A 27,675-nucleotide genomic window follows, 5' to 3' on the forward strand; every position below is an offset into this window, starting at 1 on the left:
TTGTTTAATAAATTCATCCATGTCTTCATACCTCGCTGCGTGTTGGTCCGATCCATGCTCCTCATCCGAGGAGGAGCAATTAGACGAACGTTACAAGCCTGTACCCCCGCACATTGATTCTGTATCAGTACCCCCTGTATATAGCTTCATTATTGTTATTTTATTGTGTTACTTTATTTATTATTATTTTTACTTTAGTTTATTTAGTAAATATTTTCTAACTCGATTTTCTTAAAACTGCAGTGTTGGTTAAGGGCTTTTAAGTACGCATTTCATGTGACAAAAATGTATTTGATATCTTGGTGTAACGGCTTAGTTGTTGAGTTGTGCTGGTCAGGTACTACCCCCCCCGGTGTCTGCAATACTTTGACATCTCATTAAAACAAATACATCTGTAGGAAGAAAAATAGTCCTATGCCCCCGGCTGATAGTCGGACAGCCGAGATGTTTGACTGAGGCTGGGCTAGGAGGGGCAGGGAGCCAAGAGAAACTAGTTTAGGTGAACCTGACACCTAGCTAGTGCAGTGATCTGCCTCAGCTACATGGGAGAGGAGTCGCCAGTTCATCTCCTGTTATTCTAAATTCACTGTCTATCATAACACACCAGGTTCGCATTCCATCTCCAGTCACTTTCCCACAGATGGAAGGGAGATGGAGAGAGAGAGAGAATTAGGGAGAGAGAGAGGGAGCGGATAGAGGGACAGAGAGGGTGTGAGATGGGAGAAACAGAGAGAAAGAGGGAGAGAGGGAGACAGAGGTGGAGAAAGTAAGGGACGGAGAGATAGACCAAGAAGTGAAATGAAATAATTATAATGGAGAAAGAAACATTGCGAGAGAAAGAGAAGGATAATATTTTTTAGATTCAGAACAAGAGTGTCTCTTAAGCGGATTTAAAGTTTTTTCAACTTGATCAAAGGGTGTTCTACAGTTGCCGAGGGCCACCCAGTTCACTTTGCTAATAACGTCAAATAATCCAAGGGTACAGTCAGCGTATGGAAACTTTGGCACGATTGGCAAAGTAGAGTTGGTGTGAATGTGAAAGGCAACAATGAATTGCTGCAAGGACTGTGCTTCTCTCTCGTTATATTTTTACAAGTATTCATGAGTTATCAGTCAAGCCACACGTTTTATTTTCTAGTTTCCATATTAGCTTTTATACAACGGACTCTTGAGTTGGAACAACAACTTGGCGTAGAGCGAATTGGGATATTAAATAGGACTGCCAGGTTTCTGCCTTTTATTGCTGAAAAAACTCTGTGCAATGTAAGGTTGGCCAAACAAAATACAATCGGATCATACATTTTTGTTAGATAAGCATTATTCAATGGTACATTTACATTTTAGTCATTTAGCACAGGCTCTTATCCCAGAGCGACTTACAGCTAGCTAGTATGATAAATACTATAAGGGACTATTGGTCTCCCTTTAAATGAAAAACAACTTGTAAAGACTTTATAGAGTATTCATAAAGTCTTTATAAGCACTACATATCGGTAGATGTTTCTCAAATAATTTACAAGCTACATTAAAGGGGATATACTCAGTCCTTACATCTGTTGCTCTGTCAAATGCGGTACAACCCTTTTTCCACCCTTCGTGATATTTGCTTATGAAGTGTCTAAATAGGCAAACGTGTCATAATTACTGTGTAATGGTTGACCTCATGGTGTCAAGCTCAAACGGTCAATTATTTTTTTTTTTTTAAGGCTTTCTTAGTTATGCCATTACATAAGCAGAAATCCCCTTCGCCCTTTTTTTCTCACGTCTAATCACCAGATGATTAAATGAGATGTTAAACAGTCGTGGCAGAGGTCATATTGCCATAGTTACATCTTTACTTAGTAGTTATAGCAGCCACGGAGTCCAAAGGCAGCATGAGTCAGCTACTTTACTCAATAGTAGAATTTAGAATAGTGGAATTTCTGTTCTTTTTTCTGTCCTTCAGTGACCCTTTCTTGGTTATGTTTCAACCGTATTATTATTATTATTTGATACTGTTCTTGTACATGGTTTACTTTTGAAATGTATTCATTGAAGCGATGAAGATTAGGTCTACCTTAAACAAGTAACTTCAATAAAAAAAAACGGAAACTTTTGTCAGCAAGCAAAGCGGCAACCTCTTGTTTTCAATCAGGTTCTAATTTTCAAAGAATAAAGAAAAAGGAAGAGAAAAAAAGTCAGCTCCCAAACGCAATTTTTTTTATGAAGCTTCGGTGATATGATCACAATGTTTTGACCAACATGGTCTTCTTCAGTACATATCCTGCATTGTCTCTTTTCCAGTCTTCTGCTCCAATGTCTCTCTCTCTCTCTCCTTACAGGACCATGATTACCGCACCAGCAGGAAAAGGGGGACATCCAAGAGACAGACCAGGGACTTCAGGGACCTCTCACTGATCAAGCTTCTAAACATTTCCATCACCCTGTCCCCGTTCCTGAGCGTGGACACCACCCAGTTCCACAAGTCCCTGCTGGACGGCACTGAGGCCTATTGGCTCAGCCTCCCCGTAGCCCCACAGGGGCGACTGGTAAGCAGCCTAGGCCAGCCAACCCTCACCTGCCCTGGGGAGTGGTGGACCGCTACACTCAGAAAAAAAGGATTACAAAAGGGTTCTTTGCGAAGGGGTAGTTTTTTTTAATCATGTTTTCATACAAATAACCTTTTTTGGAAGACAAGGGTTTTTTGTAAAGGGTTCCCCTATCGGGAGAAGCCGAAGAACGCTATATGGTTCTACTTAGCACCGTTTTTTCACGATGAGTGTAAATGGGAGATCCATTGGACCTGAGGGAGGTGTCCGTTGTGATGGGGTGGCGGCAGGTTGTTATCTTGATGATAAAAATAAAAAATAAATAAATAAATGGCATCTTTGCATTTGATATTTATTGTGGTGTTTATTTCCTGCTTGTCCTCTTCAGGGAATGTCCAAGTCTGGCATGTTCTAATGTTTTAAGTATGTAAAGGCCATACAATGACATATTGCCCAATCCACTCTCTCTCTTTCCAGGTGCCTGTGCTGACCCAGTGGCGAGGGCAGTTCTGCGTGAAACTGAACATCAGCAACCCAGAGGCGGTCAGCTGGTTCCTGGACCGGGTGGGCTTGCTGCAGGCCCGTCTGGGCATGGAGTACATCCATCTGGAGGGGGCGGAGGGGAACCCGCTTGACCTGGGCGGGGGAGACCAGTATATTGGCCAACTGGCAGATGTGGCAGCCAGAATAGAAGAGTCGGCTATCATGAACGCAGGGACGAGGTGGGGGCTGAGGGAGGGCACACGCACACACACTCGCAATACACTGACAAGATGCATAACGATCATCTATCTCTCTGCCCCCAGGTCGAGTCACAAGCCTGTGTTTGTGCGGATGCCTCCTTTGCAGTCTGACTGGAGCTCCTCTGGACTGAAGGGCCTCATTCCCTCCTTGCTGCACCACACTCTGCTGGGCTACAACTTACTCATTCCCGACGCAGTAGGTAATACCACAGCTACTCACCATCACTATACCTTCGGTTCAGATTGTTGTACCAAAGACACTCACCCTCTTGCTCGTGATCAAGCAAGCAAGCAAGTGAATGTTGACTCACTCACTCATTAATTCGCTCGCTCTATTCATCAATCGATTTATCAATCCATACCTTTAAGCAGAACTATCAGTCAGTTATACCCTGAGATAGTCAGTCTATAGAATACAGTAAGTCTGATTCAGTAACTCACTGCTTTTATATTGTTTGGATAGTCCTGTGTAAAGGGAAAGTTCAGCAAAAGTAAATGTTATCATATTTGTTTCCTTGCCCTGAAAGCAGTCTATGGACAGGGAGGGACTGCAATCCACACTTTAGTTTAGTTACAGTATTGTACCATCGCTGCAACTCTCGTACAGACTCGGGAGAGGCGAAGGTCGAGAGCCACGCGTCCTCCGTAACACGACCCTGCCAAGCCACACTGCTTCTTGACACACTGCTCGCTTAACCCGGAAGCTGGCCGCACAAATGTGTCGGAGGAAACACTGTACAGCTGGTGACCGAAGTCAGCTTGCAGGTGCCCGGCCTGCCACAAGTAGTTGCTAGAGCGCGATGGGACAAGGACATCCTGGACGGCCAAACCCTCCCCTAACCCAGACGACGCTGGGCCGGCTGTGACACACTGTGACACACTGGGATCGAACCCGGGTCTGTAGTGATGCCTGCGCCACTCAGGAGGCCGCCCAAATCATCTCTTGAATGAATTGTGTTGATCAATGACTTGATTTGAAGTTATTTTGAGATGGTTTGGTCATGGGTTCACTGCTATTTCTGCCATAAAGTCTGCAGTCAGATCTGATTCTATTTTAAATGAACATCCATCGGACCACCTTTGATATTCTGGACGACTGCATATTCCCAAAGGTGAAACATCCTTGGGCTTTGGCAACAAAAAAAACATATTCCCAAAATACTCTGAATTCCGGTTAGAGAACATATCAGACAAGTATTTACTTTGATGTGGAGAAAACAGAAATCTGTCAGAGAGAGGAAGGATAGATGGGCTGGAAATCACGCTAGCTCCTATCACCCTCTCAGACTAAAAGGCTATATTAATAACTGTTGGATTTCACGCCTCCAGTGAAATATCCGTCTACCTCTACAGTATATGGGCATAGCAAGCTGGTTTGCTAAATTCTAACACTCTCTCTCCCCCCACACCCTTCCCCTACATACCCCCCCCCCACCCGTCTCTTTCTTTCTTCCAGGTGGTTCTCTATCTGGGGAGCTGGTGACTGACGAGGAACTGTTCATCAGGTGGCTGCAGATTGTAGCCTTCCTCCCCGTCATCAGCTTTGAGACGCCTCCCTGGGTCTGTGGGGAGGACCGGGTGAGTGAACACCACCCTCACAAGACACCACAAAGACTCCAAATAGGGTTTCAACATTTCAAAAACATTCCCAGGGTTTTCAAAACTCCTAGTTGGAAAATGCAACCCTGAACCGCCATACACACAAACACCCCAAATGGTCAGACCTCCTGTAAGACTACAATATTTGGGACTTTAGACCAAAGACCTTTTTACATACTCACCACCGCACATTCCTATCACAGTGGAGAGGTGGGGAGTGAATTTGGCCAATTCGATGTGCTGGAGAGATGTTCTTCCATTCTTATAGGATAGTTTAGCTAGTGTGTTTAGGGTTACGGTGTGTGTGCTCTGTCAGTGGAGGCCTGATTCTCTGATAGTGTGTTTATTGATCCAGCAACCTCTCCCTTTGCCTCTGGGTCACGCAGCGCTTTTCCCACCGCGTTCATCCATCAGTCCGTCTGTCTGTCTTTTTGTCAGTCACTTTTGTGTGTTTGTGGAAGTGTTTAGAGTACATTGAGCACATTGTCTCTGGGTCTATCCAAACATAGGCCTTTCTCTCTCCCTCCCTCTCTCCCCTCTCGCGTTCCCTGCATGATACTGAAGCACTCCCCATCCTCACCTCTCTGATGGACATCAGAAATATACACTTCACCTAATGGGCAAGGAAAACAAGGGATTAGGGCTCCAAGGGTAGTCTCAGGGTGTCTGGTCACCAGGGGCGGACTGAAACAATAATTCAGGCCGGGAATTTGACTCCATCCCAGGCCACCCTGTTCATGCAAACCACCAGACCGCTAATTTTGTAGGCTAACCCTATTTGTTGATGTAACGGGTTCCAAACTAGTTATAAATTTGGCCACTATGTTCATCTGGGAAGAAAGTTATCCACATTACAAAATACAAACATTTGGGACTGACCAACAAGTAGCCTATCTGAACACTGAGTTTTCAAGGTATGCTATGGCTATGGGTGCACCCTCAAAAACTCACTAGGAATACACCAATCATAGCACATACAAATGTACAAGGCTAGACACACAAAACAATTAGCCTACACTTTTTAGAAAGAGAATGAGATATACAGAGTTGTCTCAAATGTTCAAATGATTATCTTTATATTCAAGCATCAAGCATATCAAAAGTATCAAAAAACTCCACAGGCACACAGTAACGGAACTTGAACATAAGCTACAACAATGTATAAGTAAGTATAATACAAAAGTCAAAAAAGCACTCCTCTACAAAAAAAATGTAGATTACAATGTTCCCTCACTGGTGCCCATAAAGCCAACAGCACACAATAAACACAACTATACTCTGAGTCAATGAAATTGAACATTGGCTACATAACTGCAAGTATAATATGAAAGTCCAAAAAACAAGCCTCTGTACAAAAGCTTTAACTCACAGCAAATGTTATTTCACCCTTGTCAGCCTGTTAAGGAAGAGTCATAGCATAGCTACTTCAGAGTAACCAGGAAGTAATTACCACTAGTAACAATATCAGCTCAAAAAAACTAGCCATGACTGTCGGCCATGTTTTCCAAGTTATATGCGGCTTCGTGTCTGTGTCCTCTGTTGCTAAGCCCACATTTACCACTAACTTTAAAACTACATCAATCACACGTTCCGTGACCTGCCTCCTCTTTCTGACCTGGTCTCGTTGAACTGACATTTCCTTATCACTCAGAAGGGTACGGATGTCTGCTTTGCTGGCTCTGAGGGGAAAAGGCTTCTGCACATTCTCTATGATTCTTGCTTGTCTCATGTTCCTGTACTTTCTGATGGGCATGTTTCCAGGCCTGCATGCCTCCTTTGACAAATGCACTATCACTGGCTCAAGGTTTTGCGAATGCAAGACATACTGAGCCGAACAAGGAGTGAGTTACTTCGTTGTAGGTCAGCCATTTTCTGTTTGTGCCATCTTTGGAGTGGAATACATTGAATGACTCTTTGAGGGGGTTGTTTTGGGTGGTACTGAAAAAATAAGTCAAAATCCTTGGACTGTCACGTTCCTGACCTGTTTTCTGTTGTTTTTTTATGTGTGTGATGGTCAGGGCGTGAGTTTTGGGTGGACAGTCTATGTTTTCCGTTTCTATGTTGGTTTTGGGTTGCCTGGTATGGCTCTTGATTAGAGGCAGGTGTTTTGCGTTTTCCTCTAATTGAGAGTCATATTAAGGTAGGGTGTTCTCACTGTTTGTTTGTGGGTGATTGTCTCCTGTGTCAGTGTCTGTATGTTACGCCACACGGGACTGTTCCGGTTTTTGTTAGTTTGTTCGTTTTATGTAGTCTGTTTTCCTGGTTCATGCGTTCTTCACGTTGTATGTAAGTTCCTGTCCAGGTCTGTCTACATTCGTTTATTTGTTTTGTAATTATTCAAGTGTTTGTCGTGTTTTTCCGTTTTGTCTATTAAATCATTATGTATTCACAACCCGCTGCATTTTGGTCATCCCTGCTACTCCTCTTCGGATGAGGAGAAGGAGGAAGCCCGTTACATGGACTGAGGACAGGCAAAATAATCAAATGGATTTTCAGTGCTTTCGCTGTCCCTTTCTATTTTCTCTGTACTGGGCTCTGAACCTCCCTCTCTGCACATCTGGTTGCTCCGCAGAATGAGATTAACATTGTAAATAACCTACATTTAAACTTGTATTACTTGTACAGTCATCGATTGTATGCCGCCGCCCCCCCCCCCGACTACAGTCCTACTGATAATCTCATTAATAAAGTACATATTAATCTAAAATCATAGCCTACATGTTTAGGTTGGTGCTCTGAGTCTGACTCTGAACTGACCACCATCTTCCTGTTCTGCAGGAGCACCTGAAGCTCTAGTGCTGCTGCTGCTTCCTTCTCCACCTTTACAAAGAAAATACTCTATTATCATACTCACTATCATTAGTGTATCAGTAGGCTACATTAATACAGCCCTGGAAAAATTAAGAGTGGTCTCTTAATTTGGAGTGGTCTCTTAATTTGGAGTGGTCTCTTAATTTGGAGTGGTCTCTTAATTTGGAGTGGTCTCTTAATTTGGAGTGGTCTGTTAATTTGGAGTGGTCTGTTAATTTGGAGTGGTCTGTTAATTTGGAGTGGTCTGTTAATTTGTTAGCGGTCTCTTAATTTGTTAGCGGTCTCTTAATTTGGAGTGGCCTGTTATTTTTTCCCAGAGCTGTATATTATTGTAGTAACTTGTCATGCTGGTACTAATGGTGCTAACACCCTGGGTCTCCCGGGTGGCGCAGTGGTCTAGGGCACTGCATCGCAGTGCTAGCTGCGCCACCAGAGTCTCTGGGTTCACGCCCAGGCTCTGTCGCAGCCGGCCGCAACCGGGAGGTCCGTGGGGCGACGCACAATTGGCATAGCGTCGTCCGGGTTAGGAAGGGTATGGCCGGTAGGGATATCCTTGTCTCAGTATGTAAAATGTAATAAAATGTATGCACTCTACTGTAAGTCGCTCTGGATAAGAGCGTCTGCTAAATGACTGAAATGTAAATGTAAATGTAATTATCTTTGTCATTGCCTGTGCTGTGTCACACAGGCTACTGTGTTACATTCATGGATGTATTATGATTACGTTACTGTAGCCTGTTTCGCTGTACAGTGTACGTGCACTTTCCCCAGCTTATATGGCATGAGTCATGACCGAATGCTGGCAAGTCCATAGTCTAGGTTTACTATTTTTCACTCGTTGAAACATATTGCCTTCAATGTTATATTATGATCGCTATGTTGCACTCATTGCTATAATATCATTCCTCCACGAAGACGTAAGACGTGCAAACTGTTTAGCCTACCAACCGTTGTGTCACTATTATTAGCTAGGCTACTTAACTAGCCATGTTGGGTGTCGTGTGTGTGGTTTAGCTAGTGCTTTTGACTGACCTGGTCCCTTGCTGGCGAACATGTCGCTTATTTTGCAGCGTCTGTGGTGAGGGCCTTTCTCTTTTTTATTCTCTTCCTCTCTGCTCCACCTTTCCTCTTCTGACTGTCCATTTCGCTGTGCGACTTGTCTAAAATGTTATCCGTAGAGAGGCAGGTAGACGGTTGCTATGTGCGTCGCGGAGAGACCTGGTGTCATTTTTGGCGCAGGGACACTGCAGCAGTGAGTGAGAGTCGCGCCTGACGCGTGGATTCTCCGTCAACTCATTCCTCCTTGCTATGTTATTGCTGGTCAAGTTGACAATTCACCGCAGGTCAAAACGACCCCCGACGGCCAGTCCGCCATTGCTGGTCACTGATATCAATGGGCCTATTGCAACGAAGATTGGCCACTAGATTATCAAATTGGTATAGCGTCAATGTGCGGGCGCACAGGTTAGTGGAGGCAATTGAGGTAATATGTACATGTAGGTAGAGTTAAAGTGATATTAAACAGAGTGTAGCAGCAGCAGCGTAAAATAGGGGTCTGCCCTTTGATTAGCTGTTCAGGAGTCTTATGGCTTGGGGGTAGAAGCTGTTAAGAAGCTTTTTATACCTAAACTTGGCGCACCGGTACTGCTTGCCGTGCAGTAGCAGTAGCAGAGAGAACAGCCTATGACTAGGGTGGCTGGAGTCTTAGACAATTCTAGGGCCTTCCTCTGACACCGCCTGGTATAGAGGTCCCGGATGGCAGGAGGCTTGGCCCCAGTGATGTACTGGGCCGTACGCACTACCCTCTGTTGTTTCTTGCGGTCGGAGGCTGAGCAGTTGCCATACCAGGCAGTGATCCTTTTGAGGATCTGGGGACCCATGCCATATCTTTTCAGTCTCCTGAGAAGGAATAGGCTTTGTCGTGCCCTCTTCACAACTGTCTTAGTGTATTTGAACCATGGTAGTTTGTTGGTGATGTGGACGCCAAGGAACTTGAAGCTCTCAACCTGCTCCACTATAGCCCCGTTGATGAGAATGGGGGCGTGCTCGGTCCTCCTTTTCCTGTAGTCCATAGCCATCTCCTTTGTCTTGATCACATTGAGGGAGAGGTTGTTGTCCTGGCTCCACACGGTCAGGTCTCTGATCTCCTCCCTATAGGCTGTCTCATTGTTGTCGGTAATCAGACCTACCACTGTTGTGTCATCGGCAAACTTGATGATGTTGTTGGAGTCGTGCCTGGCCATGCAGTCATGAGTGAACAGGGAAAACAGGAGGGGACTGAGCACACACCCCTGAGGGGCCCCCTGTGTTGAGGAATATTTTCTCCATCTCCTTAGCTATCTCTGCTTCCAACGGGCGTTCCCCTGATTTTAAAACTCGGTCCTCCAGAAATGGATAGATATCTTTAAAAAAAAAATCCCAGTTTGAAAGGATTACCTACAACAACTGAGCAGCTCATTATAGACAGAAGCCATTATCTCGTCCAATCATGGCTAGCGGGAAGATTCCTTCCTTTTCCTGTGGCTAAACCAACTAGGCTCGTAATTTAAAATGTTTATTTGTATTAACAGATGACATACAAGTTTGTTATTAAGGCACTTGTGGGGGTCGTAGAGCAAAATAGGCCAAACCTTTCGTTTTCATGTCTCATGGTCTGACAAACAAGTTTGTAGCTCAGCCACCTTCCACAACAGATGCGGAAGACCAATATAGGCGGATGCAGTGGATTGAGACGCAGCCCAAGCTCTAGCTTAAACTGATGTCATTATGTTACTTAGATTGATGCACAGGTGCGTCAATAGACACTTAAGGGTTTAAAGTTGCACATGAAGTTGCACAAATTGTACTTTATTGAAGAAACAATGAATTGGAAAGAAATGTGGTATGGGAGAGTAATTTCGTGTTATTTGGAAGTCGTTATCTTAACTTAGCATTTCCCAAACTTGGTTCTGGGGACCCCATGGGTGCATGTTTTAGTTTTTTTGCCCTAGCACTACACAGATGATTCAAATAATGAACAAGATCAAGCTTTGCAAAGTGCTTTGTTTTATAATGATATTTAAATTGTCTATCACACGTTGCGGCATTCCATATCACTTTCAGTTACAATGTGGAAATGAAATACAAGTTAGTCTTCAATAACTTTATCTTTGCAGAAGAGTAGCTTTGATGTAGGCATAATTTGTCTTAATTGCAACAACAAAAAATTGGTGTGCAATTGAAAATCTATTCACTAAATCATCGTAATTGACAAGTTACATTTCTGGTTGAATAATTTTCATTACACAAGTGCACATCATTACACAAGTGCACCTTGTGCTGGGAACAATAAAAGGCCACTCTAGAATGTGCAGTTTTGTCACACAATGCCATCGATGTCTCAAGTTTTGAGGGAGCGTACAATTGGCATGCTTGCCCCAGGAATGTCCACCAGAGCTGTTGCCAGAGAATGTAAGGTTAATTGCTCTACCATAAGCCGCCTACAACGTTGTTTTAGAGAATTTGGCAGTACGTCCAACCGGCCACACAACCGCAAACCACATGCCAGCCGAGGACCTCCACATTCGGCTTCTTCACCTGTTGGATCGTCTGAGACCAGCCACCCAGACAGCTGATGAAACTGAAGAGAATTTTGGTCTGTAATAAAGCCCTTTTGTGGGGAAAAACTCATTCTGATTGGCTAGGCCTGGCTCCCAAGTTGGTGGGCCTATGCCCTCCCAGGTCCACCTATAGCTGTGTCTCTGCCCAGTCATGTGAAATCCATAGGGTCTAATGAATTCATTTCAATTGACCGATTTCCTTATATGAACTGTAACTAAGTAAAATTGTTGCATGTTGCGTTTATTTTTGTTCATTATATTTCAGAATACTGTTTAGTAAAAACGGAACAAATACACAAAGTATACAAAACAATAAGAACCTGCTCTTTCCAGGATATAGACTGACCAGATGAATTCAGGTGAAAGCTATGATCCCTTATTGATGTCACTTGTTAAATCCACTTCAATCAGTGTAGATGAAGGGGAGGAGACTGGTTAAAGAAGGAATTTTAAGCCTTGAGACGATTGATAGATGGATTGTGTATGTGTGCCATTGAGGGGGAATGGGCAAGACAAAATACTTAAATTCCTTTGAATAGGGTATGGTCAACACACTATTGCTTATACATACTAAGAATTTTTCATATGATGCACAACTGGGTTGTTCCCTGCAATTAATTCATTCTGGAACGTCCCCTTATTTGATTATCAGCTGTTGTCAAACACACATTGATCTGAAAAGAAGATTATCTTCCTCAATAGTGTGCAGCGAATTCATACTAGATGAAAGCCAAAATGAGTATGACATCCTGGCATTTAAAACATACTCCATAAAAAATAAGACATCTCATAAAACGCTCTGTCTTCTCTGAGCCTACTATTTAGAATGCAAGTAAGGGGTTTCAGCTAGGCCCAGTGGCTTTTCGGAGATGATGGTGGGTGGGGTGATAGTGTTGGGGTTTGGGGGTTGTGGTAGTGGAAGCGAGGGGGTGGAATTGTCTGGATTGGGTGGGTAGGTTTTGCCTTAAGCAAAGCACAGTGTCTTTTTAGAGAGGATAGAGGGTGAGGTGATGATGGTGGGGAAAGAGGGGTTTTCCCCCTTCTGTCAATGGGAGCAATCGGTTGGCCCCCTCCCTCCCTCCGGCCCAGTATCACCTGTGGTTAGCAGTCCATCTGGTCTACATTAGGGCCTTCCTCTAGATTTATGACTCTCTCACTCTCGGGCCATGATGCGAGCCACTTCGGCAGGAATGATAATGAATTTGAGGACAAGTCTTGGAAAAATACTTTATTACAGTCATTAAGGTTCCCATGTGTAATTGACTAGTGTGACAGGGCTGAGGGAGATCAACTCCTTTTTCCACTTTTGGGAAGCGAAGAGAGAGAGAGAGAAAATATCCAGAGAGAAACATCATTTGCATGACAATTATGGAGAAATGGGAAATGGGAAAGTATTGGTCAGTTAGTGATTGAGGGACTGCAGTTTTTCCATGTCGGTCCTTGGCTGTGTCTCAAATGACACCCTATTCCTCCATATGTGGTTCTGGTCAAAAGTAGTGCATTGTATGGGAAGTAGGGTGTCATTTGTGTCTCAGAGAGCTTGAATTAAGTGCTGTTCTGCTGGATATATAACACATGACGAATTACAGTAGACTGCTATTATTGTGTTGTCGTGAGAAATACCTTGGACTACCTTCATTTTCCATAGTGTGCGTGTGTGTTTGGGTGTATTGGCATTGGCCATCATTGTGTGTGTGTGTGTGTGTGTGTGTGTGTGTGTGTGTGTGTGTGTGTGTGTGTGTGTGTGTGTGTGTGTGTGTGTGTGTGTGTGTGTGTGTGTGTGTGTGTGTGTGTGTGTGTGTGTGCTCGTGCATGCGCAACACCCTTCAGAGACTGTTACATCAATCCCCGTTTTGAGTCCAAATAGGAATACAACCATGGTTTAAACCACATGCCTGTTTTCTCAATTAGAGCCCCAGTCATAGCCAGGCTATGATTCTTCCACATTCATTTCGACAAATGTTTCCCCCCCCCTTGTCAAAATACATAGTTTTATGGTTGTGGTTGGGTTTTGTTTCCGTCACGGGTGTGTGACCCTTCCTGGAATGTCCGAGAGGTTTGGCCCGAGCCGGAGAGAGGAGACGGACACTGTTGGACCACAATGTTAACAATGCTCTGTTCTTTATTCCTGCATGTCTGAGAAGGACAGCTGAACTTGGCCCACCTCTCTCTCAACTCAAATGCGTTTACAGGTCTTTTAATGGACAATGAGGACCAGTTTCTGCACCCAGATTAAGCTCACCCCTGGACTAAAATACATGCTCAATGGAAAATCTCCACTGAAAGTGCGGGGCACAGACGTGTTCAACTTCTATTTTTGATTTACATTTGATTTAGTTGCCAACTAACCTGAATTCATGTCAGATCAACAAAACATGTCACCATGTCATTGGATTTAGGTTAAAAGTTGGGTGAAAAAAATATTTAAGTCCCTTACGTTAATTACTTTTTTCAAATTCAATCAGTTTTCCACGTTGATTCAATGTCATTACATTATATTTATTTTGTTGAAATTACTTGGAAACAACGTTGATTCAAATCAGTTTTTGCCCAGTGGGAAAGGCTTAATCTGGTTTAAGACTGGCCCTCAGTGTACAGTAAGTACACTGCTTACAGCTTTGGCAGTTCCAATGATTGTTCAAAAGTATGTTGTTTCTGTGTATTTCTATGTGATTGTCCCTCCACCCTAGGTGCTGAACTTGACGCGGGCTCTCATCGCGTGGCACCAGGACTTTGTGGTTCCACTGGTGACGAGGTATGCAGAGGACTGGATGACCTCGGGGAGCCCAATTTACCGGCCCCTGTGGTGGCTCAGCCCTGATGACCCCGTGACCTTCACCATTGATGACCAGTTCCTCATCGGAGACGAGGTGACCGAATGACACTCAGACGTGGCATTGTTTTGTACTTGTTCTGATTCTGCTGGTTAAGATTGAAGTGGATGGTTCAAATTGAAGGACGCACACCGATAATAAACATTATTATTGCATAAATTCTGGTACAACCTCCTCCGTTTATAAAGCCCTCTTGCACGAACTTCAGCCGTACCTTACTTCATTGTTAACCTACAGACGTACGAGCTACCAGACCCGGTCTCAGAGATGGCCAACTCTGGAGATCCTTTTGGGAGTTAGGTCGATCTGCATTTAGTTTTTTTAAACCTTAGTTTTTCAGTGATTTCCAGAACTCTCTCAAATTGGATGTTTTGGTACCGCTAGGGCACCTTTAAACTGAGAAAAGTTGTAATTTTTTTTATGGTCGTTTCATGAAACTACTTCTCTTAAATTGTTTGTAAATGTGTATGATTGATTGCAGGGTTCTCTTGTAAAAGAAGAATGGGTTTCAATGAGATTTTCCTGTTTAAACAAAAGGTTCAATAAAAATATCTATTTTGAAATATCCCGTTTGGGGCCTACTGAATGAGACCCCCCGGTTTCCAAGTGTAAGAAAGAGACCTAGGGCCTCAGTATTCATCCCAGACAGTCTCCTCCGTGGATTCCACTTCTAACACCAACATCAACTAGTGGCCAATGCCTTCCTAGAAGACTGAGGCCCTAGGTCTCTTTATTACAGTTGATGTCAGAAGTGGGATAGACAAGTGTTGCATGCTCCTATCACTCCCAAAGATTTGTAGCTAGCGGTGGCTAAAGTTAGCAAATGTTTCTAGTGGCTGTTTAATGGAAACCAAACCATGGAGTACAGTTTCTCCAGGCCGATAAACTACTTTCAGGGTGGGGAACCATCTAACATTAAGTTTTAAAATCCTGAACTTTTCCTATAATGTGTTGTTATTATTATGTATTTCCAGGTCCTTGTTGCCCCGGTAATAGAGAGGGGGTCAGTACGGAGAAATATTTACCTGCCCGACGGGGGCTTTCAGTGGCAGGACAGCCGCAACGCCCAGGTGTTCGACGGGGGAACTCTCTTGGAGGACTACCCTGTCGCCCTCGAGGAGGTCGCCATTTTCTTACGGAGGAGATCTTGAGGCTCAAGTCACGTGATTTATACGTGACCTATCCGGATACTAGTTTTGAATCCTTTATTTTCTGTTTGACTCGTGCTGTTCTCAAGTTGCACTTTTCCACAAAGACAATTGACAGAGGCTCGAGACTTCTTCTTGAGATTAGATGTGAATATTTTTATACTTGCACTTTACAATTCAGAACGATTTGTATTTTATCGACGTCGTTTTCTTCTCTCTCCTTCCTTTTTTAAACTTTAATCTGTTGTACCTCTCGGCTGATTGTTTCAGGACTTCTTTTAATCATTGCTGTTCTTGCTTTTTTTGTATCTAAGAAAGAAACCTGTGTGTTTACATATGATTCATTTCTAACGTTTCTAACTGCTGCCGGTTCTCATGGAGACATGGAGTACCAATGCAAGCCCCTCTTTCGCTTCAAAACAAAACATATGAATTTCTAAAGAAGACCAAACGAAGGAAAAGGAACAGAAGGATATGGTTTCTGCTAACGGAGAGCCTGGAAGAAATGAATGAGATGAATGAGATGTTAGCTTAATATGAAAGAGGCTGAAGCAGCTTGGTATGTCTCTCTCATTCTTTGGAAAAGCTTTTACTTGAACTTACCTAGGCTCAGAGCTGATGTATGATGAATGTACCTCAACTTTAGTTTTTCATTGCTTTACTACGCTAACAAGTCTGTCAATCAACACACACTTCAAGACTTCGAGACACCACTCTCCTTTAAAGCACTTATTTTTTAACTCATGCTCAAACAATATGCAGAATATAATGCTAATATTCTTTATTGTACTTTACAACCTTAACATACACTACTTGACCAAAAGTATGTGGACACCTGCTCGTCAAACATCTCATTCCAAAATCATGGGCATTAATATGGAGTTGGTCCCCCCTTTGCTGCTATAACAGCCTCCACTCTTCTGGGAAGGCTTTCCACTAGATGTTGGAAGATTGCTGTGGGGACTTGCCCCCATTCAGCAACAAGAGCATTAGTGAGGTCGGGCACTGATGTTGGGCGATTAGGCCTGGCTTGCAGTCAGCGTTCCAATTCATCCCAAAGGTGTTCGATGGGGTTGAGGTTAGGTAACTGTACAGGCCAGTCAAGTTCTTCCACACCAATCGCAACGAACCATTTCTGTATGGACCTCGCTTTGTGCACGGGGGCATTGTCATGCTGAAACAGGAAAGGGCCTTCCCCAACCGATTGTTGGAAGCTCAGAGTTGTCAAGAATGGCATTGTATGCTGTATCATTATCATTTCCCTTCAAAAACAGCCCCAGACCATTATTCCTCCTCCACCAAACTTTACAGTTGGCACTATGTATTGAGGCAGGTAGCGTTCTCCTGGCATCCGCCAAACCCAGATTTGTCTGTCGGACTGCCAGATGGTGATGCGTAATTCATCACTCCAGAGAACCCGTTTCCACTGCTCCAGAGTCCATTGGCGGCGAGCCTTACACCACTCCAACTGATGCTTGGCATTGCACATGGGGATCTTAGGCTTGTGTGCTGCTGCTCGGCCATGGAAACCCATTTCGTGAAGCTCCCGACAAACACTTCTTGTGCTGACGTTGCTTCCAGAGGCAGTTTGGAACTCAATAGTGAGTGTTGCAACTGAGGACAGACGTTTTTGTACGCTCTTCAGCACTCAGTGGTTCCGTTTTGTGGCTGTCTGCTCTATTTTTTACACCTGTCAGCAACGGGTGTGGCTGAAATTGCTAAATCTACTCATTTGAATGGGTGTCCACATACTTTCGTATATATAGTGTAGCTTTTCAAGCTCTATTCTGGTATAAGCAACCCATTTGAGTGCCTTTTTTATACATGAACTTGAACCTACACCACTGTCCCAGTAATAGCATGCACCGTATGCAACAGATATTGCTTATAGCAGCTTAGCCCACTCAAAACTCCTACTCTAATATGCTGTCTGTCTTAAAATATTTTAATAGGATGTTCATTTTTTACTGGCATTGCTGCTGTGTTGGTGTGCTCTTTCATGGTAGCCAGAGGAAGCTCTTAAGGTGGCCGCCAGTTGTAACGGAGATTAAAATAAGACAGGGATGTTCTGGGTCTATTACCCCCCCCCCCCCCCCCCAAATGGTTGGAAACACCTGTGTGCTGTTTGGCGCAGTTTGGATGCAGATTAGAATGACTGTTGTCAAAGAATGCAAGCCCCTCCCCCAATTGTATACAGGGTGGATCACCATTGAGACCAGAGTCTCATTTGCAAGGGAGCCCGGTGAACAGGAACATACAATAAATAGTATCAATACAATACATACAATAAGAGTCATCAAAACAAACAACTCACATATCACCTCCCTTAAACTCCATCTAAACTGTCCATTTCAGACAAGTGAGTCAAATTTCAAGGTGGCCTGAAGGTTATTCCATGACCCGGGGGCATAAAGACATACAAACTAAAGGCATTTTTACCCAGGTCAGTGGAGACCCGCGGGACCTCTTTGAACCAGCCAGTCCAGAGAGTGGGTCTGAAAATGGCTGGATCTCCAGTTAATACGTGAGCTGAGTTAGAAGAACCGCTTTATATACAAAAAGTAGCCAGTGCTGGGCCCTTCTGGTAGTCAGAGACTCCCAGTCAACAGAGCTATAGAAAATGCAGTGATGTGTAAAAAAAATTGTCCCCAGTGATAAAGCTCAGTGCTGAATGATAGACTGAATCGAAAGGGTTTAAAGCAGAGGCTGCCGCATGCAAGTACTGTAGATTGTATCACCATTGTCAATTACTGTAGATTGTATCACCATTGTCAAGTACTGTAGATTGTATCACCATTGTCAAGTACTGTAGATTATATCAGCATTGTCAAGTACTGTAGATTATATCAGCATTGTCAAGTACTGTAGATTATATCAGCATTGTCAAGTACTGGGAGAAGAGTTGCTTGAACAATCTTCCTTCTACTTTCCAAAGTGAGGAAGGATTTATTTCTATAGAAGAAACCAATCTAAATTGTCAACTTTTTGGTCAGTTTTTCAATGTGTGTTTTAAAAGAGAGCTTATCGTCAATCCAAATAACCCAAGTATTTTTAAATGGGTAACTTTGCGCTCCATTCAATTAGCAAATATGAAAGTCCTCGGGGTCAATATTACGAGACCTAGAGAACAACATACATTTGGTTTTATTAGCATTTAGCACTCATTTAAGATCACTAAGTGATTTTTTAAATTGAGTCAAAACCATGATGAAGGTCATGAATGGCCTGCTGTAATGAAGGGGCACAGAAGTAAATAACTGTAATCCGCATAGAGATGAATGTTACAGGTCTTAATAGATAGACCAATATTATTTACATAAATAGTCGACAACAGGGCCCAAAATCGACCCCTGCGGCACATCTTTCGTAATATTAAGGAAACTAGATTTGATAGCGTCAGTAAGCTCACATTGTGTCCTGTCCGTTAGATAGTTTGTGAACTAATTGCAAGACGCCTGATCACGGTCTATTTCAGACAAACTTTGAACAAGTAAAAAATGGTTGACCGTATTAAATCCCTTCGACAGGTCAATAAATAAGTCGGTACACATATTTTTATGGCCTAAACAATATAGCACATCATCTAAGACAAGTGTAGCCACTAAAACAGTGCTATGTTCACGTCTAAAACCAGATTGATGTTCATTAAGAAAAGAATGAGAAGTCAAAACAGTTTTAAGCTGAGAGTTGGCCAGGGACTCTAAAACTTCGGCAAGGCAAGATAGCTTGGAAATTGGATGGTAGTTATCCAAGTCAGAAGGATCTCCACCTTTGTGTAGGAGGAGGACTTATGCCATTTTCCAGATAACTCCAGAAACAATTGCCAAGTTAAAAAATATGGGGAAAGGATTCTGCAATGAGTGGGGCAGAAATCTGCAGCAAAAAGAGATCAAGTGAGTCAGATCCAGCGGATTTTTTTTAAAACATCGATCTTCAATAAGGCACCTAGGACATACTGTAGACATCCAGTGGTTGAAATGAAAATGAGGAATGTGTATCTGGGAATGTATTGTTCTCTGCAACCTGGCTCGAGGTGAGTAAAAGGCTCCCTCTGTTGGAATCAGAGTTTTCAGAAGCTATTTTATCAAATAGGTGACCCCACTGAGGCAAAGTGGTTATTAAAAATCTCCCTCTCAAATGTCCATCTTATCTGTTATGGGAACAGAGGCTGTGGTAACACGCTGGAGTAATGAGGGGAGGGAGTTTTGTTTAGGATATTTGACTACCTTCCCAGAAGGCAGCTGGATTCTCACCAGTTCAAGAAGTATGTCGATTTTGCCTTTTTAACCAGGCATAGACATATTTCTGAAGCGTCTGAAGGACTGCCAGTCAGACTTAAATTCAGTCATCCTAGCCTTAGCCCAAGCTACATATCTCTCCAGAAGTATTTCTGATAGTTCATGCGTGAACCAGGGATTAGCTTTTATCCCTTACCCTTCGTTTCTTGAATGGAGCATGCTTATCTGCAATAGAGCAAAGAAGTTAAACAGTTTAGGGCCTGATGCGAAATGCCTATAATTTGTCTTGAAATAATGCGAGGGCGGGATGTAGGTAGCTCTGCATCTCTTATGCAGACAACGGGACAATGATCACTGAACTCATTAGCAAAAATAAAATTGGCTTTATACTTATGAGGGGCATTTCTCTCAATAATATGTAAAAGCGTAGATTTTTCAGGGTGTTCAAAGTTGGGGTGAGTTTGCTCAGTTATCAACTGAGTTAGATTTAGCTCAATGCAGATATCTTTCCGCCTATCAGAGCTACAATAGACTCATAGCCAGTCGTACAGTGCTAGCAACCTACTGAATCTTTCGCTGCCATGACTCCATGATGGCACTGGGCCTGAAATAATCAGTTCTTTGAAATTCCGTTTCAGCAGTTCTGAGCTTGCCTTCCTAATGTCATTAGAACCCACATGGACCACTACAGCGACAACCCCCGTTTTTATGGCATAAAACAGTAGGATGCACCCTAGTAAAGTCCTGAACCCGAGCCCCAGGACAGCACAAGGTCTTTGCCCCGGGAACCGAGATGTTTCACACCATAAGCTGGCGATGATAAAGGCTTGTGAGATGGCAGAGGCGGTCCGGAGTGTTTTTGTGCCTCACGCCGGCCACAAAACCCATTATGGCTGACGGAGGAGCCAGTGCGTCAAGACACCCTTGAGGTCCGGTGAGAGGAGAAGCGCAGCGGTTCGGAATCTGGGACAGAGTCCCCTCGGGAACTTAGAGGATCCGAGGCAGGATCCCCCTTGGGAAGGAGTTTCTTTGGTGCTGGGAAGCCCGACCCGAATTCAGTTTTCAAACAGCTTTTACCATCTTGGCTTCCCGAGACTCCAGCGCCATCGCCCCCCCAACCCGGTCCCAGCACCAAAGAAACCACACTTGCCACAGGCCACTTCCCTCCATTTGGCCTATGGTGGGTGACGTGCTTCCATGGTTGGGCAGCAGAATTGGTGAAGCTCCGTTCTTGCTCCATTTCCCAGGGGAGTGGGAGGCTTCTTTGGGGAGGGGTGCCTGAAAGTTTTTAATCGGTTTGCTAAGAGTAGTCACTTCTTTCCTATAGTCTTCTGCAAGTAAACAATTGTTGCATCGAAACTCCGGTCAGTCCACATTGTTCCGGGAAGAGTGCATAGTAAATAATGCTCGCTTTTTTCCCTGAACGGGAAAGCATCCATGGAAAGAGACATAGGAACTAAAGAGATAGCGATTTCAGGCAGAGTAATAAAATAGACAATAACTGATTTTCCGGACCTATACAGGCCGTCGGTAAATAGACCCAATATATGAATACACCAAATACAAAAAAATATATTAAACAAAATAGACTCCAGCCTGTTAAACTAACTTTCTTCTACAAACAATTCAGTCTCAAACAAATGTGTGCGCGCTCTCTCTTTCCAGTGACCCTAACTCTCATGGGATAGTTCAGGGAAATGACATATTTAGATATGTTTCCTTGAAAGCAGTCTCGGTACAGTGACTGCAATCCACAGGGCAATCCAAATCATCTCTTAAATGGATTGTGTTGCTCAATGGTTCAGATGATTTTGGCAGAACATTTCAAATGGGGATACTATTTGGTCCCAAAATGCTAATATTACCCGTAGCTAGTTTAACAAAACCAAATTGTGGATTGCGGTCATTTAAGGTAAGAATTTCTAAATATGTAATTTCACTGAACTATCCCTTTAAAGAGATAGTTCACACAGCTACATCGTGGTTGCTCATAGTAGAAATTCAGTGTTTCTGTACTATTATTTCGTAATATGATAGCATATTTGTCTAACATAAAGGGCCGGCGGGAACCATTCATTGGATCCATGAATTGGCATCAGTGCCCTTATCAAGATAATATTGATATTAATATTCTCAAATGTATTTTGAAGGCTACACAACAATTGAAAGAAGGATTTACTGTAAAGATTTTGTATTAACATTTGACTGAATTGTGACCTGAGTGACCTGCTATACAGTTAGATAGACAGCCAATCTGGTTTAGAAAGCATGTGATTTGTGTAGAGACTGTCCAAACATAGAGCAATGTCTCCACACATTACGGACCTGCTAAATGAGTTGGTTAGTGAATTCATTATTTGATTTACTGTAACTATACCCTCGGTTCACAAACAGATTTTTAACCTCATTCTTTTTATCCACCAGTGTATGTGAAAACGGTACATTTCTAAGTTTTGTAGTCAGAAAGATAGAAAAGGTTTTCAGCAATTACTTCCGGCGATGTAATTTTCAAAAAAAAAAAGTTTCCTTTGTAACAAATCAAAAAACAGTTGTTGCTTAACAAATCAAACCTCGGTACGGATTCTCTCTGGTTTGTTTGCCATTCTGGGACCTGAACTCCGTTCATTTAACTACACCTTTAATTTTGACAACTTAATTGATTTACTTTAATTTGACTTGTTTACTGTATACAGAAAGAACACTCAGGTCTACTGTCAGTAGCTAATCAAATCACACAAGGTCTACTGTCAGTAGCTAATCAAATCACACAATGTCTTAGAGCCACAGCACATTGTGAGCATGAGTCTTAAACGTCTTAAACCCTATTAGAGATGAATGTACTTAACCGTTATGGCCCCAATGCAGTAAAACTAACTGTTTATGTAAAGAGCTTATATTTTTTTCTGCTTATGTTTTTCAGTGTATGCTGTGAAATGGTACTGTAGATGTAAGTTGCTAAGAAAAGCTTGGAGACACTTTTCCCACCACACGCTGAGCAAGCGTGATCATATGTACCTTGTTGTCAGCCCTCTCTTATACAGTAGGAGGACAGACCGGGTATTACTATAACCACATCAGCAATGTACATATTTCAATGACTGTACAATCACATGTTTTATTTTTCTCTTCTGTAAATTGGAGAAATAGAAATCGACAAAACTGCAATAAAGTTTACATTTTCTTACCGAAGCTGTTTTTGACTTTTGTTAAACGATGACAAGACAGATCATGATATCTCAAGATTGTGTTACTATGTACATGGTCAATGTGTGTCTCTTTGTCAGAGCGCTTGTCTGTAGTTCATTGCATGATTATAGTATTTTCTTGTGTGCCTTTGGACGGAAAATAATGTGTGATTACTTGTTTCTGTATGCTTGGCTGTGTGTGATTGTGTGTTGTGTTTTGTGCTCATGTGCATGTTTGTTTTCTTATTGGTCAGTGTATGTGTGTGCCGATGCAGTCATCCTTAAATGTGTGTGTGCGTGTGCGTGTGTGTGTGGTTTTACTATCCTTGTGGGGACCAGAAGTTCAGAGTGAAAATTCAGACAAGTGGGGACATTTTGTCGATTACCACAAGGACAAAGGCTGTTTTAGGCTTAGGGGTTAGGGTTAAAATGAGGGTTAGAATTAAGGTTAGGGTTAGGAGTTAGGGTTAGGAGTCAAGGTTAAAATAGAACTTTCAATGGGAATCAATCGTTTGGTGCCCACAAGGATAGCAAAACAAACGGGTGTGTGTGTTTGTCCTGCTTGCTTGTGTATTTCTGTGTGCTCATATTCATGATTGTGTGCTTCCTTTTTCAAGTGTGTGCTATCTTGGTTTTGTGAGTGTGCGCTTGGCTCGTTTTGTGAATGTGTTTTTGCTTGGTTGTACGTGTGCTCACTTGCTTGAGAGTATGCTCATGGTCATGTGCTTGGCTTTGTGAGTGTGTATTCACTTACTTGTGCATTGGTGTGTGTGTGCAGTCTACATATGGACGTCACTCACTCTACCCCCCCCCCTCCGTGTCAGCCAGTCTGTCACTGTATATCTGCGTCCATGCTGACTACTAACATCTCCACTAATTCCTCTTAAAGCTAATAAAAGTTATTTATAGTGGCGTTGAGCATGCGGTGGTGGCTGAGATTCTCTGGGGAATCACATTCCCCCATGCAGCCCCCCCCCCCACCCCCCCGAGCTACCTTTCAGCTCCCTGCCTGGCCGGGATCCACCCAGGGGCCCCTTTCTCGCTTCTCTCTTTTTCCCTCTCTACTCCTTTACTTCAGACAGACGGGTGCAGCAGGCCACCGACATCTTACCTTCACCAAATCGCCCTACTCAGCCCTATTTAGGATTTATGTAATCCCTTTTATACTAGGTATTTCTTAAAGCAGGATCAATGAGTTAGCTTGCCAGATTTCAACTGGTAAGGTTAAGGTTAATTCTGCCATGTGAAATACCAGCCGGGTCTCCGGAGGTATTTTTGGAGAGTGACCTGGGTCATGTTCATTAGGCACCAAATGGTCGAAAACAGAGTGAAACAAGGAAAGACGCTCATTTTCGTTTCGGCTAGAATCATGAACTGACTGTGCAGAGATTACAATCTGGCAAAATGGAAGTGGCAGGACTGAGTATTTGTAGAGTTCTTGATTATGGAACGAGTTGCAGCTGGTAGGGGTCTGCTCTGACTCCAGCACACCTGTCTCCAACCACACAGAGAGGGAGAGAGAGAGTGTACAGGGGGAGTAACTGCAGGTCAAGAAGACACCGGATGAACACCAGAGGGCGTAGCAGGAGCAGATGTGACATACAGTTTAGATAGTCTCATATCTTAGTCATTCTGAATGCAAGTTGCAGGTGAATAAAATGTCAGAATGTTGGCTGTCCCCACTCTGTTTGGACTCCGATAGGAATTACACGTCACTTTGCAAGTCTGCATAATGTGACTTACAGGCCTGATGAGTGGTAGGGTAAACTAGGCCCTGAAAATGACACCTTATGAAATATGCATTGTATTGTGTTAAATAATTGTATTTGAACTATAATATGTTTGCCTAGAATCTCACTTGAAGGCCACAAGACTGAAAATTGGTGTACGCAACAACCATGTCTCTGTCACTAACAGATACAGTCATGGGTGGTAAAAGTCAAAATTTTACTTGAATGGCAAGGTATTCTGGGAAATATGTAAATAAAACTTTTCACTAAGCAGTGTGTTAATTTAACACTGAAAAGTGTGGACCTGTATAGACACTGGACCAGTGTTACATTTAACACTCTGTGTTGATTTAACACTGGAGAATTTGCTGTCTACTCAATTAGCTTTGAGCTTAACACAACGTTGCCAGCCAGGCATGAAAAACAAATTGTACAGCCAAACTCGAATCAAGAATGCCACGAATGAACAACTTTGATATCCAATCTACATAACTGACATGAACCGACAATGTCGTTCGCTCTTTCTTTGCCCATTTCATACCGGCAAAGACTATGAATGAATGGTCACTTTGGTTGAGAATGTGGACCCCCCCCTGGCCTGTATTATTGGATCAAAGCACATGATGATTGGCTAGCCAGCACACACAGCAGACAATATGGTCTATTTTTTTTACGGTGTTGTGTACTGGGGAGACAGGCAGATGAATTAAACTGGTGACAAGCAGAGGCCTGAGACCTCTCGCTCAGTCTACTTTTAGAAAGTGCAAGTCAAGTTTTAGGTTTCAGTGTCTGCCCCAGAGTGAATGGGTTTTCCAGCTTGCCAATTAGACATGCAATTCTAAAGCCTCTTGTCCACGGGCCAGTTGGTTGGGAGCCTCTTGTGCAGTGCAAGGCCAGTGTCAGTCTGTGTGTATGTGTGTTTGCATTTTTGTGCGCATGTGTGTGTATATTTGTGTATCTGCATGTGTGTTGTGGTTCGGTGTGGAGTATGAGCCTGTGTCTCGTCTGTCTTGTAGGCTGTCATTCATTCTCAGCACATAGAATAAGGTATATTGTGTAACACAGCAGATGTAATGCATGCAACAGACTCAACCTCTTAGAGATATGTATTCAAAGAAAGTGTTTTGAAATTTTGATTTACAAAGGTCCTGCCTTTGAAAGTGATCCTTTTCCCCCAAGCAGCCAAGCTGCAGGTTCCCAGAGTTGACGAGGGGCAAGTAGACCTCAGGAATGCTGCCTTGAAACATTAGCCCACCAGCGGAAGCCCAGGGCTGGGTGACATAGGGGCGGGCGTACCATTCCGGAGGTGTGGGATTTAAAGTGGGGGGGTGTCCTATCTAATCACTTCCTGTTCATGCCCTGCTGGGAAATCTGTCACCTCGTGATAGAGGTCTGTATAGGACTGATTTATTCATCCATTCTAGGCAATGTAGTAAACCAGGGGTGGACTTTACCCAAAACGCCAAATGGGCTGGTTCATTTTTAGCCCAGTGGGCCTGTCTAACTTGTTTTTTTTTCTGCAAAATTATTATTATCTGGCTAATAATGGGGGCCACAAGGAAAGAAATGGGCTGGTGTGGGGGCCTTGAGGAAAAATATGGGCCAGTGTAGGGGCCTCAAGGGTAAAAAATTGTCCAGTGTGGGGGCCTCAAGGAAATGCCAGGGCTGAATTTTGGTCCCAGGCGGTCCTTGTAGTAAACTATAGCCTAATTCATATTTAGGAAGTACATTTCCTTGGGAAGATATCTGCCCCATTGTTCTCCACCCATGCATAGGCTATAGCCAAGCCTATTGAAGTGAGACCACAGTCCTCCTGATCTAGCACATATGGCTGCTAAACTTGAAGCAGCGAATGATGAGCAGACACTTGCACTTTCTCTTGAGCTATGTTTTGCATATAGAATATAGGCTAACTTTCAGGAGGACGATTTGCAGGCAAAGACAAATAAATGGGGTAATGATATTTATTGAAAATGAAAAGGTGCAATGCTCGCTCACCATGGTAGCCTACCCTGTGCACGTGTTGCGCTTTTTTTCTTTTTCAATGATGGTCACAATTTTGGATTGCACCTCCACTTCTTTACATGGTCAATATTTATTGACAGACACTGTAGTAAACTGTAGTCTAATCATATTTAATGTGATTTCCTTGGAGAGGTAGCTGACACGTGATTCTCCGCCAATGCATAGGCAGCCTACCCTTTTTCCATTGTAGACTACACATACAGGTCGTAGGCACGCTCAACTAGGACAGAAGAAGAGGTAGGCTACTTACTAACGTGAAGCAGCGAATTCTGAGTGTGTGAATAATGCGACAAAGATGTGTTTTTAATACAGTAGGTAGGCTAACGCATACAAAGCAGAAAGATTACCTATCCAAACTATCTGCGGGACAACAACAAATATTTTCATCCCAAAGTTGTCTGCTCCCAACCGCAGCATGATAAACGCAGACCGCACCGCAATGACCTCTGTCAGGGCTGCATGTCCCTCGGGCATCCCGCGGTAACGCCTCGGTCTACCTCGTGACGCCTTTAAAAGCTGTCCTTTTAATTTGGGCTCCCGAGGAATAACACTCAAACGCTGGTCTTTGACAGTTTTATTAATACCAAGGGCAGGTGGATCTGCCTCCTCTGTGCGGTCCATTTGAGCCCGACCACCTGGCTGTGTGGTGGGCTGCTGCAAAAGGAAGGCTCCCTCAAGGTAAATCTACATTGCCTTGTAGCAGGAAGGATTCCATTTTCCTACAGTCTTCATTTCAAGTGGTTTTCAATTTTCTCAAAGAAGAAATGAAGGATGTAGGGCCTAGTTACGCATGCTAGCTGGTAGCTCCATTCTTTGGTGGTTATGTCTGTATAATATTGTATATATTAATACTGACTTAACTAAATGGTGTCTAGGTGTTGTTGTGTCAACTATGTTTTGCTTGGGTCTGGATGAACGTTTAGGATATCTACTGTGTGCATGACACAAGTAAATGTACCATCAATTGTTTACAGACATATTATTTAACTTATAATTCACTGTATCACAATTCCAGTGGGTCAGAAGTTTACATACACTAAGTTGACTGTGCCTTTAAACAGCTTGGAAAATTCAAGAAAATCATGTCACGGCTTTAGAAGCTTCTGATAGGCTAATTGACATCATTTGAGTCAGTTGGGGGTGTACCTGTGGATGTATTTCAAGGCCTACCTTCAAACTCTGTACCTCTTTGCTTGACATCATGGGAAAATCAAAAGAAAGCCAAGACCTCAGAA

At 43.2% G+C, this 27,675-nt stretch overlaps 1 protein-coding gene across 1 annotated transcript in view; it reads left to right on the forward strand.

Moving 5' to 3' along the window:
• Positions 1 to 22,689, forward strand: part of si:ch211-236l14.4 (SITS-binding protein) — a 91,046-nt gene extending 68,357 nt beyond the window's left edge. The window contains exons 5-10 of the mRNA XM_055934951.1: positions 2,322 to 2,528; positions 3,006 to 3,250; positions 3,335 to 3,471; positions 4,728 to 4,849; positions 13,971 to 14,150; positions 15,089 to 22,689. Of these exons, the coding sequence (XP_055790926.1) occupies positions 2,322 to 2,528; positions 3,006 to 3,250; positions 3,335 to 3,471; positions 4,728 to 4,849; positions 13,971 to 14,150; positions 15,089 to 15,265 (1,068 nt within the window). The 3' untranslated portion in view covers positions 15,266 to 22,689. The remainder of the gene's footprint in view (positions 1 to 2,321; positions 2,529 to 3,005; positions 3,251 to 3,334; positions 3,472 to 4,727; positions 4,850 to 13,970; positions 14,151 to 15,088) is intronic.
• The last annotated feature ends 4,986 nt before the right edge of the window (positions 22,690 to 27,675 follow it).

Source organism: Salvelinus fontinalis, chromosome 9 (genome assembly GCF_029448725.1).
Source record: "Salvelinus fontinalis isolate EN_2023a chromosome 9, ASM2944872v1, whole genome shotgun sequence".
Lineage (NCBI taxonomy): Eukaryota > Metazoa > Chordata > Actinopteri > Salmoniformes > Salmonidae > Salvelinus > Salvelinus fontinalis.